Source organism: Sceloporus occidentalis, unplaced genomic scaffold (genome assembly GCF_023333645.1).
Source record: "Sceloporus occidentalis isolate IW3139 unplaced genomic scaffold, rSceOcc1.0.p SCAF_25, whole genome shotgun sequence".
Lineage (NCBI taxonomy): Eukaryota > Metazoa > Chordata > Lepidosauria > Squamata > Phrynosomatidae > Sceloporus > Sceloporus occidentalis.
Genome location: NW_028317005.1, coordinates 4,308,410 through 4,323,961, shown reverse-complemented (window position 1 = coordinate 4,323,961; position 15,552 = coordinate 4,308,410). Strand labels below are relative to the sequence as shown.

At 41.7% G+C, this 15,552-nt stretch overlaps 1 protein-coding gene across 1 annotated transcript in view; it reads right to left on the bottom strand.

Moving 5' to 3' along the window:
* Window positions 1-14,261: 14,261 nt before the first annotated feature.
* The window catches only part of LOC149300277 (serine/threonine-protein kinase atr-like), a 31,790-nt gene continuing 30,499 nt past the window's right edge, over window positions 14,262-15,552 (bottom strand). Inside the window, exons 45-47 of the mRNA XM_089485375.1 lie at window positions 15,244-15,395; window positions 14,652-14,757; window positions 14,262-14,435 (exon numbers count right to left, since the gene is read on the bottom strand). Of these exons, the coding sequence (XP_089341501.1) occupies window positions 14,262-14,435; window positions 14,652-14,757; window positions 15,244-15,395 (432 nt within the window). The remainder of the gene's footprint in view (window positions 14,436-14,651; window positions 14,758-15,243; window positions 15,396-15,552) is intronic.

Sequence of the window (15,552 nt, the reverse complement as noted above, 5' to 3'; positions counted from 1 at the left end):
GTCGTCGTGAGTCCAGAATCTCCTCCACCTCATATTCTTCAATGTCATCAATCAGGACAGGAGCGGGAGGATCAGGTCGTCTGTTAGGAAAGGGATTCTCCTTCCATGGTTTTAGGAGACATACGTGAAAAACAGGGTGAATAGACATGGTGTCTGGCAATTCGAGTTCCACCACCAAAGGGGAAATGAGGCGACGGATACGAAAAGGTCCTATGTACCTTGGCCCCAACTTCTTAGAAGGACAATTGAGATGGAGGTGTTTGGTTGATAGCCAGACCATGTCGCCCATATGATATATTGGGGCTTCAGTACGGTGTTGGTCTGCAAAACGTTTGTGTTGTTGTTGAGTCTTTTGTAGTGTCTCGCGAAGGGTTTCGAATGTTCTGGTGAGTTTACAAACGTGTTCGGAAACCGAAGGAACAGCACATGAAATGGGAGAACCCGGAAGCATAGCAGGATGGCGTCCATGATTGGCATAAAAGGGGGACATCTTAATGGAGCGATGAGTATGGTTATTGTAAGCAAACTCGGCTAAAGGTAGGTAATGGTTCCAATCATCTTGGAGATAGGAAGTGAAGCAGCGAAGGTACTGTTCCAGAGTTTGATTTGTGCGTTCCGTCTGGCCGTTACTCTGTGGGTGGAATGCCGTAGATAGGGACCGCTGAATGTGTAACTGTTCGCAGAAAGCCCTCCAAAAGTGGGAGGTGAATTGGGAGCCGCGATCCGTAACTATTCGCATGGGTAAGCCGTGGAGGCGGAAGATTTCACGTATGAACAGTGCGGCTGTCTCGGTGGCGGAAGGGAGATGGTTAAACGGAAGGAAGTGCGCCATCTTCGTAAAGCGGTCGACCACAACCATGATCGTAGTCTGATTATTGGAAGACGGTAAGTCAGTAATAAAATCTGCTGTAATATCAGTCCAGGGTCCCGAAGGAATAGGAAGGGGTTGTAAGAGACCAGCTGTCTTTTGATGGATCTCTTTGGAGCGGGCACAGGTACCACAGGAGTTCACGAAGGATATTACATCTTTTTTCATCTCAGGCCACCAGAAGGAGCGCTGGATCAGGTCGAGAGTTTGTTTGATGCCCCCGTGACCAGCAGCCGGAGTGTCGTGAAATGACTGTAAAATTTGTAAGCGATCCTCAGGTGGAACATAAATAAAGTTTTTGTAACGATAAAAACCCTGTTCATGACGTAATCCGGGAATCTCAGGTGGGTTAGTTCTACTAGAATGTTGGCGTACTGAATCCCAAACGGAATGGGTTACAGCCAGAAAGTGGTTAGAGGATAGAACGGTATCCTGATCTGGCGGATCTGCTGCAGGAAGTTCATGCATTCTGGACAGGGAGTCTGCCTTGGTGTTGCGAGAACCCGGGCGGTAGGTAATATGTAATGGAAATCGGGTAAAAAATAAAGACCACCTGGCTAGCCGTGGTTGCAAACGTCTGGCGGATCGAAGATATTCTAGGTTTTTATGATCTGTGAAGACCGTAATAGGGTGAAGGGCCCCTTCGAGGAGATGTCGCCACTCCTCCAGTGCAAGCTTTATGGCCAACAATTCCCTTTCACCGATGCAATAGTTTCTCTCGGCTGGTGTGAGTGTCCTTGAGAAGAAAGCTACTGGGTGCAACTGGCTGTCAACGTCCTGCCGCTGGGAAAGGATGGCACCGACGGCGGTGTCAGATGCGTCAACCTCCAGTGTATAGGGTTTTTGAGAATCCGGTAATTGGAGTATGGGGGCGGAAGAAAACTTTTTTTTTAGGTGATCGAAGGCTTTCTGAGCTGCTTCGGTCCAGTTAAATCTTTGTTTCTTTGATGAGAGTGCGGTAATAGGTTGTATTATGTGGGAAAAATTACGAATAAATTTACGATAAAAATTAGCAAAACCAACAAATCGTTGGACACCCTTACGGTCTGTAGGAGCTGACCAGTTGAGAATTGCCGAAACTTTCTTTGGGTCCATCTCGATACTGGTTGGGGATAGTATATACCCGAGGAATTCAATTCTTTGCACTTCGAACACACACTTTTCTAATTTAATATATAGTCCGTGCTTTCTTAAACGAGACAATACTTGACACATATGCCTCCGATGCTCCTCTAGTGACGGAGAGTACACCAATATGTCATCTAAGTACACTATTACAAAATGATCTAGGATGTCGTGGAAAATATCATTTACGAAGTGTTGGAAGGTGGCTGGAGCATTGCATAGGCCAAACGGCATCACTAGATATTCAAAATGTCCGTAGCGACACCGAAAAGCCGTTTTCCACTCGTCATCCTTCCGCATTCGGACCAGATTGTACGCCCCACGGAGGTCCAGCTTGGTAAAGATTTTAGCAGACCGCACATGCTCTAGTAACTCCGAGATTAAGGGTAACGGGTAGCGATTCTTCACCGTGATGTTATTGAGTTCCCGGTAGTCGACACAGGGACGTAAACCCCCATCTTTCTTGTGTACAAAGAAGATGCCGGCTCCCGCAGGTGAAGTGGAAGGACGTATAAAACCTTTCGCCAGGTTATCCTTTATATATTCTTTTAATGTGATGAGTTCTGGCTCTGAGAGGGGATAGATACGGCCGAAGGGGATAGCCGCACCTGGCAAAAGGTCGATAGGACAGTCATACGGTCGGGAGGGGGGAAGTTTATCGGCACTTTTCTTCTCGAAGACATCTTTGAATTGATAATAGGGACGGGGAATTTCTTGTAAAAGCATAACTTGTGTGTGGCAGATGGATTCAGTCCTTATGCAACGGATGGTGCACTGAGTGGAAGTAAATTGGAGCACGCCAGACTCCCAGTTGATACAAGGATTATGCTTCCTAAGCCATGGGAGGCCCAGGATAATAGGAGATACCGGAGAAGGAACAACGTCGAATTGGATGGTCTCAACATGGCCGACCCCTATTTGGAGGGTCAAAGGGATGGTCTCCCTTACAATAGGGCCGGTCTTAAGAGGGCTTCCGTCCACTAGTTGGATAGAGACAGGAGTTTTCTTGTAACGTGTAGGGATGTTCAAAATCTGAAGTGTCTTGGCGTCAATGAAGTTTCCGCTGGCGCCGGAATCTATCATGGCTGGGAGACGGATCTCCCCTTTAATCCACTGCAAAGATACGGAAATGGATAAGTGAGGTGATAGACAAGGATTTCTTCCAGAATTAACATGAAACAGGGTGGTTGGTTTCTTACCCTGAGTATAGCGGTTACGGGTTCTACAGTCTTTGTAGGTATGGCCAGGTCTACCACAGTACATACAGAGGTTCAGGGATCTGCGACGTTCTTTCTCCGCATCCGAGAGTGGCCCTCGAATTATGCCGATCTGCATGGGTTCCTCTGTAGAAGGAGGAGAGAGTGCCCTGGGAAGGGTACGTACAGGTGTCCAGCTAGGAGACGTGGCTTGTCGCTCAGATCGCCTCTGCCGGAGCCTTCTATCAATTTGTGTGGCCAGGCGCACAAACTCCTCCAAAGAGGACGGAACAGAAGTGCGGGCTAATTCATCCTTTATGGCCTCCGATAAACCCCAGCGAAATTGGTCATGGAGTGCTGGTTCGTTCCAGTTAGACTCTAAGGCCAGACGCCGAAACTCTGTGATGTATTCCTCTACTGGCCGCCGGCCTTGTTTCAAGGTACGCATAGTAGTAGCAGCAGAGGACATTCTGAAGGGGTCCTCATAGAGGGAATCCAGAGCTTCACGGAACGAATGCCAAGAGTCCAACAGCGGGCTATTACTGTGTAAAAGATGGTGTGCCCAGAGTTGAGGTTCACCAGAGAGCAAGGCTATAGCAGTATGTACTTTGATGTAGTCGGTAGGGTAGGTCCGGGGTTTAAGGCGAAACAGGATCTCACAGGACGTAATGAAAACACGATAGGCCTTATGATCTCCTGAAAACCTTTCCGGTAATGGGATTTGGGGTTCAAGGGCAGTAGCGCCCTCAGCGACTGGGGGTGCTGACGTAGAAGGAGTAGGTGGAACTTGTTCGGTAGGTGCACTCAGTTGTAACTGCAGGTGATGCACCTGTTGCCGTAGATTCTGTTGGTCAGCCCGCATATCTTGGAGCGTCTGTTGAAAACCGGTCAACTGCTGTGTAAGGGCAGCGATAGAGTCAGCTAATCCTGCGGGTTCCATGACAGGCTCAGTTATTATGTCAGGATCAAGGTGAGGAACCCGATATGCAGGAAAACCCAGCAAAGTCCAGATCAAACCAAAGGTTTGATAGCGTAGCCGGTAACAAGCCAAAGGTTCAGGGTAGGAGATAGCAGCGTAGTCGGTAACAAGCCAAAGGTTCAGGGTAGGAGAAAGCAGCGTAGTCGGTATCAAAAGCCAAAGGGTTAATAACAGGGCTCAGGAGAGAACAACAATGTAGCTCTTAACAGCACAATAACTGAGCACTGAATGATTCTCAGTGCTCATTTTTAAAGCTACCACCAGAGGTCGCCCTTCCCCCTGAACGTGCTGACGGTGGTGTGTGTTCCCCGCCCTCTCCATTCAGGAGTGAATAAGGAGAGGTGGGAGCATGCGCGCTCGCTCTTTGAGACCGGCACTGTGGCAGGAGCAGTGAGAGCAGCGGTGTGGGAGCTGGTACCCGCAGTCAGCGGGTACTCAGGTGAGTCACTGCGTTGTGGGTTTCTTCGTGGACCCTGACAATAAAATCCTCGACGCGTTTCGCCAGTTCCGTGGCTTCATCAGGAGTGTTCTTCGTTATCGGTGTGTGGTCCTTTTAAATTGTATGCGACGCCATCTTTTTCCGCCGGCGTCCGACGTCAACACGTTCGTTTTCGTCATTCCGTCCGTTTCACTCTCCTCCCGTTTGTCTCCTCCTCTCCAGACGTTCTCCTTCTCTCCAGACGTTTGTCTCCTCCTCTCCAGATGTTCCGTAGGGTTCAAAAGGCAATCGGTAAGTAAAGATTATATGTTATATATCTTAGTCAGAAACGATCGAGTATATCGATCGGTGTCTTAACCCCATGATCTAATATATTCGTTATAGGTGCCTATTGGTGCCGCCCATACTATATATTATTTTGGTGATCGTGAAACGACATTTCAATAGTGGGGACGGAAGTGGGAGGTAGCCGGAGTTGTTTTAAAAGTCGTGCCATTCATAGTATCCATCTGGTGTCACCCCCTTAGATCGTGATATAAGTGGAGGAGGCCTCATACGGACAAACATAATATCTGAGGTAAGTGAAGGAAGATCATAAAGCCAGACTGTGCTTTAAGTGATTTCGTATATGGTGTATATAGATATTGTATTCTGTTTATTTTTAGGGGCAGTACACTCCAGACATAGAGGACTGGAAACAACATGCAGAATGTCCTTTATCCTCAAGGAACACCTCTACAGCCCGGCATCACCACAGAATATGGGTCCATTAAACCCCAGTGATAGAGATAACTATTACATAAAATAACATTAAAATTAAATAACATCAAAAATAACATTAAAAATTATAAAATGTGAGAATGAGTTTTTTCAATAGGGAAAAACCAAGGATATAGATAGTCCTATTTCCCTGTGCTGAATGTACTAAGAATACAGAGGATCGCTTTCTGTGTGTATTTTTATAAAAAATAAAATAAAATAAAATAAAACATATACTTGAAAACTGTGTCCTATTGTATGTCTCACATATACGTAAATATGTCTAATTCCATATTGAGACCACCTTTTTTGAAGGTTTTCAATTTGAAAATCCATTCGGTCTCCCGTTTGGACAAATACTCTACAGTGCTGCCTCCTCTCCAATTGGGAGGTACCCAGTCTATCCCTATAATTTTTAAGGACTCTATTGAATATTTTGGACACATATTACAGTGTCTGGGGACACTGTGTTTGATGTCTTTCTTCCTTATATTCCCAAGATGCTCCAGTATCCTTTCCTTCATAGGTCTTATTGTCCTGCCCACATACTGAAGGCCGCATCCACATTCTAATAGGTAGACTATGTTTTTCGTTAGACAATTTATAAAATGCTTTATAGTATATGTTTGACCTGTTGTTGTGCCTGTGAATTGGTTGGTTTTTTTGGGTAAGAACGTGCACAAAAGCCACATTTATGAAAACCACTCGGTTTTCCACCTATAAGTATTTGGGGTTTCTTTACTCCTATGTTTTTTGGTAAGACACTAGGGGCTAATATTGTTTTTAATGATCCTGTTTTTTTAAAAATTATCTGTGGTCTGTCCGGTAATACTGTACCTAGGACCTCATCATTTTTTAAGATATGCCAGTGTTTATTTAAAATCTGTTTAATTTTATTCGCTTGCGTGTTGTATTGAGTAAAAAAAGAAAAGCTAAAATCCTTATCTTGAGAAGGTCTCGATACCCTATTTTTGTTGTCCAAAAGTAATTGTCTATCAACTGCCCCTACTTCTAATAGACTTTTGTTTAGTTTCTCTTCCGGGTAGTTTTTCTCTATGAATTTCTGTTTAATTTCATCTGTTTTAATTTCAAAATCTTCTTTCTTGGTACAATTCCTTTTTACCCTCAGAAATTGACCCTTGGGGATGTTGTCCAACCATTGAGGGTGGTGGCAACTATTATAATTTATGTATCCATTTCTGTCGGTGGGTTTGCTGTAATTTCTTGTGCATATCTGATTGTCTTCATGGAACAATTCTACGTCTAAAAATTCAATTCGTTGATCTTGAATATTTGAGGTAAACTTTAGGTTGCATTTGTTATTGTTCGTATACTTAATGAATTCGTTCAAATCTTCCTTAGATCCGCTCCAGATAATGAGGATATCGTCTATGTATCGCTTCCAGAGCACCAGGTTTGCACCGAATGGGTTGTTGTTCCATATATACTGATTTTCCCATTCAGCTACGAATAGGTTCGCGTAGCTCGGTGCAAACCTGGTGCCCATGGCAGTACCGCAAAGTTGGAGGAAGAATTCTTCCTCAAACCAAAAATAGTTGTGTGTCAATATGTAATTAATACCTTTTAAAATAAATGATTTCTGTAGTGAGTTTATGTCCATATCTCTTGATACTGTCTTGTCTATGGCTTCCAATCCTTGTGCATGATCAATGATGGTGTATAAAGAGGAGACGTCCATTGTAGCCCACATCCAACCTGGGGACCATGATATATCTTTCAATGTATTAAGGAGGTGGGTAGTATCCCTAAGGTATGCTGGAATTTTTGGAACATATTTCTGGAGGAAAAAGTCCACATATTCAGACGTGTTACATGTGAGTGAGTCAATACCGCTAATTATGGGTCTACCAGGTGGCTCCTTCAGATGTTTGTGAATTTTCGGGAGAAAGTAGAATACTGGTAATTTCGGATGTTCCTTTTTCAAGTAATTAAACTCCTTCTTGTTAAGGATTCCTTGTTCTAAACCCTCCTCTAGGATGTTATATAGCACTGTACTGAATTCCTTCGTGGGGTCCTTACTGAGTTTTTTATATGTAACCGTGTCTCCCAGGATCCTTCTGGATTCTTTTATATAGTAGAGACGGTCCATCACAACCGTAGCTCCACCTTTATCCGCCTGCTTGACCACTATATCATGTTTTTCTTTTAATGTTTTTAGTGCCTTTTGTTCGTTTTTGTTTAAGTTATATGTTTTGGTTTTATTACCCAGTTTCTCTAAGTCCTTTTGTATGAGATCAGTAAAGACTTCAATATGTTGGCTTTTTTCATTTTGTGGGAAGAATTTGGATTTGGGTTTTAAATTTGTGTGTGAAAATAGTTCTACTGTTATATCTCCACTGATATCCATTCTTTCTGGTTTGCTAAAGAACCTTTTCACTGTAAGTTTCCTCAAATACTTCTGGGTGTCTAAAAACAATTGGAACTGATTAGGACCTCTAGCTGGTGCGAATTTTAAACCCTTTTTAAGTAAACTTATTTCATTTTGTGTGAGGGAGATGGATGATATGTTAACAATGCCTTCTTTCTCCGGGATTAATATCTGTTCGTCTGATGTCCTCTTTCTGAGGGTAAAAAGGAATTGTACCAAGAAAGAAGATTTTGAAATTAAAACAGATGAAATTAAACAGAAATTCATAGAGAAAAACTACCCGGAAGAGAAACTAAACAAAAGTCTATTAGAAGTAGGGGCAGTTGATAGACAATTACTTTTGGACAACAAAAATAGGGTATCGAGACCTTCTCAAGATAAGGATTTTAGCTTTTCTTTTTTTACTCAATACAACACGCAAGCGAATAAAATTAAACAGATTTTAAATAAACACTGGCATATCTTAAAAAATGATGAGGTCCTTGGTACAGTATTACCGGACAGACCACAGATAATTTTAAAAAAAACAGGATCATTAAAAACAATATTAGCCCCTAGTGTCTTACCAAAAAACATAGGAGTAAAGAAACCCCAAATACTTATAGGTGGAAAACCGAGTGGTTTTCATAAATGTGGCTTTTGTAAGATGTGCACGTTCTTACCCCAAAAAACCAACCAATTCACAGGCACAACAACAGGTCAAACATATACTATAAAGCATTTTATAAATTGTCTAACGAAAAACATAGTCTACCTATTAGAATGTGGATGCGGCCTTCAGTATGTGGGCAGGACAATAAGACCTATGAAGGAAAGGATACTGGAGCATCTTGGGAATATAAGGAAGAAAGACATCAAACACAGTGTCCCCAGACACTGTAATATGTGTCCAAAATATTCAATAGAGTCCTTAAAAATTATAGGGATAGACTGGGTACCTCCCAATTGGAGAGGAGGCAGCACTGTAGAGTATTTGTCCAAACGGGAGACCGAATGGATTTTCAAATTGAAAACCTTCAAAAAAGGTGGTCTCAATATGGAATTAGACATATTTACGTATATGTGAGACATACAATAGGACACAGTTTTCAAGTATATATGTTTTATTTTATTTTATTTTATTTTTTATAAAAATACACACAGAAAGCGATCCTCTGTATTCTTAGTACATTCAGCACAGGGAAATAGGACTATCTATATCCTTGGTTTTTCCCTATTGAAAAAACTCATTCTCACATTTTATAATTTTTAATGTTATTTTTGATGTTATTTAATTTTAATGTTATTTTATGTAATAGTTATCTCTATCACTGGGGTTTAATGGACCCATATTCTGTGGTGATGCCGGGCTGTAGAGGTGTTCCTTGAGGATAAAGGACATTCTGCATGTTGTTTCCAGTCCTCTATGTCTGGAGTGTACTGCCCCTAAAAATAAACAGAATACAATATCTATATCCCCTTCGAGACAAAGGCTGATTTTACTTTTTGTACCCTTTGTGACAATGGCCTTTTTAACATTTCTGCGCTGCTTGTGTTTAGCTGTAATTTTCTTCTTTCCCGTTTACTGAACCCACACACATTAGATATTGTTTTTTTCAGGACAAGAAGGGCTTTCTTTAGATGACATTGTTTTGATTGTATCATATTATTTACTATTAAAAAAATTATAAAATATGGTGAAAAATTTAGAAAAAAATGACTGTTTCTAACTTTTAGTTGAAAAATCTTTTACTCATCTATAAAAGGTAATGAAAAAACCTGCTAAATAGATTCTACTATTTGTCCTGAGTTTAGAAATACCCAATGTTTTTATGTTTTTTGCTTTTTTCTACCCATTATGGGGCAATAAGTACAGGTAGCGTTTTGCTATTTCAAAGCCATTTTTTCCAAATCTGGTAATTCTTCCCCCCCATGTGCCATTTCGGGTATCTTTGAACCCGGCCAATGCAATTTACCCCATCAAGTCATATATTTTTGAAAACTAGACAGCCCAGGGTATTCCAAATGCTAGTATTTTAACTCTTTCCATGCACCATATCTACCACCAGTCTTTGTCAAACTTTATGGTAGTCATTTTTTTGCATTTGTTTTGTCATACACATTTTACTTCAGGTATGAATTAAAATGTTCTAGTTTATGTCACTATCACAAAACACCCCAATATGTGTTCAGCAACATCTCCTGAGCGCAGCGATACCCCACATGAATGATTTTGCCTGGCTGTTTGGGGGCAAAAGGGCCACATTTGGGGCATGCGCATTTTTCAATGTTGAACTTTGGCATTTGGGGATCCACTGCCCATGCCCTATTTGGTACATCTTTGAGCCGGGCCATTTCAGTGTGCCCAATAAACCCATATATTTTTGAAAACTAGACACCCCAGGGTATTTCAAATGCTAGTATTTTAACTCTTTCCATGCACCATATCTACCACCAGTCTTTGTCAAACTTTGTGGTAGTCATTTTTTTGCATTTGGTTTTCCACACACATTTTAATTCAGGTATGAATTAAAATGTTCTCGTATATGTCACTATCACAAAACACCCCAATATGTGTTCAGCAACATCTCCTGAGTACAGCGATACCTCACATGAATGATTTTGCCTGGCTGTTTTGGGGCAAAAGGGCCACATTTGGGGCATGCGCTTTTTTCAATGTTGAACTTTGGCATTTGGGATCCACTGCCCATGCCCTATTTGGTACATCTTTGAGCCAGGCCATTTCAGTGTGCCCAACAAAACCATAGATTTTTCAAAACTAGACACCACAGGGTATTTTAAATGCTGGTATTTTAACTCTTTGCATGCACATATTTTACCACCAGCATTTTTTCAAAGTTTGCAGTAATATTTTTGTGTGTGTATTTTTCCCACACACACCTACTTTATGTATGAATTTACAGCTCCTGGTATATGCCGCTGTCACACGACACCCCATAATGTGTTCAGCAACATCTCCTGAGTGCAGTGATACCCCACATGCATGGGTGTGTCATTTTTTGGGGGAACTAAAAGGCCACATTTGGTACGTGTGCATTTTTCTAATTGGAAATTAGATGTGTGGCCATCCTTCCCCCCGTGTTAATTGGGACGTTGTTGAACCCGGCCAATTCAATTTACCCCATCAAATCATACATTTTTTAAAAGTAGACACCCCACGGGCATTTAATATGCCAGTATTTTAACTCTTTCCATGCGAGAATTGTTTTAAGCTAATATGCTAATTTTAGGACTTGCTCACAAAAATATATTTTTTATATATATATATATATTTTTTTTATTATTTTTTTTAAAAAAAAATTTAACATTTTTTTTCAACTTGGAGGTTCCCCTGATAGTGACATCAGTGGGAAATGATTTTTACATTTTACTGTTTTTTTACTATTTTTTTCTAATTATTATTAATTTTATTTTATTTTTTAATTTATTTTTACTAATCACACTGTGATTAGAAAGCTGGGCTCCATTGACTTGCATGGTGAATGCAGTACCTGTATTCAACCTGCAAGTGGAGCCAAAGTTCTCTAGATGGTCTGGACTATCTAGCGAACTTTTAAAATTTGTGGTTCCTGTTACAGGACGGCGGCCATCTTCCTTGATGGCGAAGATTGCCGGCAGCTGCGGCTGTGACCGCTCTCCGGAGCGGTCACAGCCCATCAAAAGGTTAGTGTTTGGTGTCGCTGGATGCCTCCTGATCGAGGCATTCCAGCGACACCATTTAAGTTTAGGAGGCGATCGTCGATCGCCTCCTAAACGCTTTTAAAACGGGCGTCCGCCGCCATACAAAGTATGGCGGATGTTGACGCCCCGTGGAGGGGCCAGAGATGGCCCCTTCGTGCCGATCGCGGCGTTGCTGAATGCCTCGAGGTCGAGGCATTCAGCAACGCTTTTTGGGTGCAGAAAGCGATAGTAGATCGCTTTCTGCACCCGTTTAAAGACGTGCCGGTCCTGGCACGTCAATTGTCGTAAAGCACATGCTTTTCCGTGCCGTGCCAGGACCGGCAATTGTCATTAAGGGGATATACACCATATACGAAATCACTTAAAGCACAGTCTGGCTTTATGATCTTCCTTCACTTACCTCAGATATTATGTTTGTCCGTATGAGGCCTCCTCTGCTTATATCACGATCTAAGGGGGTGACACCAGATGGATACTATGAATGGCACGACTTTTAAAACAACTCCGGCTACCTCCCACTTCCGTCCCCACTATTGAAATGTCGTTTCACGATCACCAAAATAATATATAGTATGGGCGGCACCAATAGGCACCTATAACGAAAATATTAGATCATGGGGTTAAGACACCGATCGATATACTCGATCGTTTCTGACTAAGATATATAACATATAATCTTTACTTACCGATTGCCTTTTGAACCCTACGGAACATCTGGAGAGGAGGAGACAAACGTCTGGCGAGAAGGAGAACGTCTGGAGAGGAGGAGACAAACGGGAGGAGAGTGAAACGGACGGAATGACGAAAACGAACGTGTTGACGTCGGACGCCGGCGGAAAAAGATGGCGTCGCATACAATTTAAAAGGACCACACACCGATAACGAAGAACACTCCTGATGAAGCCACGGAACTGGCGAAACGCGTCGAGGATTTTATAGAGCTCTTCTTACTTTTTATTTGGACTTTTTACTCATTTTAAGCATCCCTTAGCGGATGATTGTTAATCTTTTATTATTTTGGCTTGTAAGCCTTGAATAAATAGGTTTTATATTACATATATAGTGGATGTAGTCTGATTCCAGCATTGGATACAGCTCCACACATACAGATCATCTGAAGCAGTTACAAAAGGAGCAGAGAAAAGACATTTGCTGTGTAAGGGTTTCATAAACCCCTCCCGAAGTGTAAGTGCATTTTGGTATTTTGCGTGGTACATACGTTGCGTGATAACACACCATTGGGGTCCCTACCTGTCTCTCTGCTTTTTTGCATATTGGTCACACATCCATCTGGAAGACTGGATTGTCTCTTGAAGCCTGTATACGTGTAAACACTGTAAGTGCATCGCACAGACTTGCAGCGATATCACCTGGGTCTAATATTACACAATTATATTTTTTCTTTTTTTGTATTTTATTGTTCATTGAAACCGGTATACACGAGCGCCCCCTAGTGTTCTTAGTTCTTGTTTGGAAACACTTGGAGAGTGTTTTGTACGGGTTGCAGCTGAGTATCCGGGAAGGTCACAATATAATAAGGGAAGTATTTTTTATTGAATTTCCTTCTCTATACACCCACTTCATACTGGTTTTCATCACGTTTCTTCTCACATATATTGGCTAAAGTAAAACAGACTGCAAGCTTTAGAGACAAGGCCTCATTCAGGTAATGATCCGCAACACATCTTAACCCTCTCTCTGCACAGAGAATCGTATTCACCTTCTAGGGAACGGAGGGGTCTTGCCACTTGACTTTAACATTAATGTAACAATATGTTTGTTTCCAGTGATTGCAGGTATCCTCTTTACTCTGCCCCGTAGCCATAACGTCTCAAATTTCACCCCCAAGAATATTTGAACACATTTTCTTTTACTCAAGCTTGTATGACTGTATTCACTCCCTGGCACAGTAGCTGTTGCTTGGCTTTTGCATTGATGTGCATATATCCCGTGTACTGCCCGCTACATATCATCTGTTTAACATGATGGATTTAAAAACACGATAACTCAAGAAGAAGCGTCACTCGCAAGATTTATGAAAGAATTGTACCATATTTATTTGCTGCCATATTCAATACTTTAGCAGAACAAACATTCTAATATTTCTTTACCCAGACAACATATACAGGGGGGGAAATCACTCAAAACAAAAAGTGCAGTTCTGTTTAACTGAACCGATACGGGTTAGTAACAAGTTATCTGCTTACAACAGCAGGTAACAGGAAGCCCCCCCCGTCCCAACAGTCGTATGTTGTGGTTCCTTAAATACAGTCAGAACGGCTTGTGAGATCAGAAAAGAACTTGGCCCGCTCAACAGATCCACAGACATCAACACAATAAACCATGTTCCGGATTAGCAGGCCTACACCGGTTTGGTGGCACCGTAAAGTGACTCTCCACGGAGGTATATTGAAGCTCACCGAGGGTGGAAGATAACATGAATGCACATATGACTTCATTTCAACAGAAATTATCATACGATTTTTGTCAGTTTAGTTTCAAGAAATCTTAACATCTTCCTTAGAAGATTAACAATTAAAATAGTAAGATACAGGAAAATATATATCTTTAGTTCCAAGTTTACCTGTCTCCGCAAAAAAACATAGGTACCGGTACACATATCACAATAGCCTTCCATCTTTTTTTCTTCTCAATGAAAGCTCAATGAAATAAGAAAGAAAATCTAATTTCTTGGTCCATACACCAGCTACCTTTGTAGTGAATGTATATATGTATATGTATTTATAAATATATATATATATCTCACTAAGTGACCAGAAATGAAAGGGTAATGGACATATGTACAGAAGACTGTTTTTAAAGGGTCACATATACGGTGCCCAGCCCAGGTACATCTGGCTCAGAAGGTTCTCGTCAGTAGCTTCTTGGATCAGGTAGTGAACGTGTCCTTCAATGGACAGCGGGAGTCCTTTCACACGATTCCGAGTCTTAATTACTCCCTGTAAGCGCTGTTCTATGTCCAGCACATGTGTTTTTGCCTGCAGATGGGAAAAAAGCATTTAAAATATTCCACACGTTTCTAGAGAGACTGATTAATCTGTCATACGATTCCTTCTAATGTAATATCACAATAGCTTGTAGCTCAATAAGAGGTTCTGCACGACTACGTTCATTAGATATTAGCTGCAGCAAAGTAATATCGATAGTCAGACTGATAATCATACACATTATTTAGGGGTATTTAAGATACCGACCTTTTCATTGATAACTTCTCCCGTTTCATTTGCTTGAACTTTGCTGCCACCCCTCGCCGGTTTACTCCATTCTACCAAAGGGTCGTGCAGAAAAGGCTTCAGGACGCTGCGAGACAACCCGCGGGGCGCTGTGATTAGCTGAAATCGCCTCATTATAACAAACCTCTGCACGCAAGCATTATGCAGTTCGACAGCTTCATTTTAGCTATAGTTTATGAACATATAAATATATTTTCAACCCTTCTGGATCTATTAGGCTTCTCATTGTTTTAATTCAAACAGCTAACTGGGGGGGGGGGCGTCAGAGTTGGCATAGGCAGGCTGTTTCAGGGACAGAGTGGGCACAGGCAAGCTTGATATCCCTTATCAATGCATAAAGTCCATATAACTTTAAAGCATAGGTAAAATAAGCATGTGCCTCATCTTTATTATAGGAAGCTAAGTTCTGGTATGTTCCTGCAAATTTATTCCTCTAATAGGCCCCTGAACACCTAGGACTGGGGATGTAGCAAATCCACATTATACATTACTTTAGTTCATCTTTGCTTGATAATAAAAATATATTTTCAACGTGTGGTATCATGTACATTACCTCATCAATGGTTCCCTCTGGTCTCTCATTAACCTCATGGTGACTTCACATGCTCGGCGAAAGAGACCTTCTGTCCCCATGGGGCCCATCCCGTTAACCATGTTATGAGTCAAGCGGAATGGGACAATTTCTGGAACTTCAAATGTTTCTCCCTAAAAATTATTAAAAAAACAGCAAAAGCAAATCTACCAAAGATCTACCCAAAGCAAATGAACCCCTTAAAACTTTCATGGTGTTCAATGCCCAAAAACCTATACTGACTGCATAGATGTCATGCATTAAGTGGCGCTGCACGCTCCGTGCGAGTTC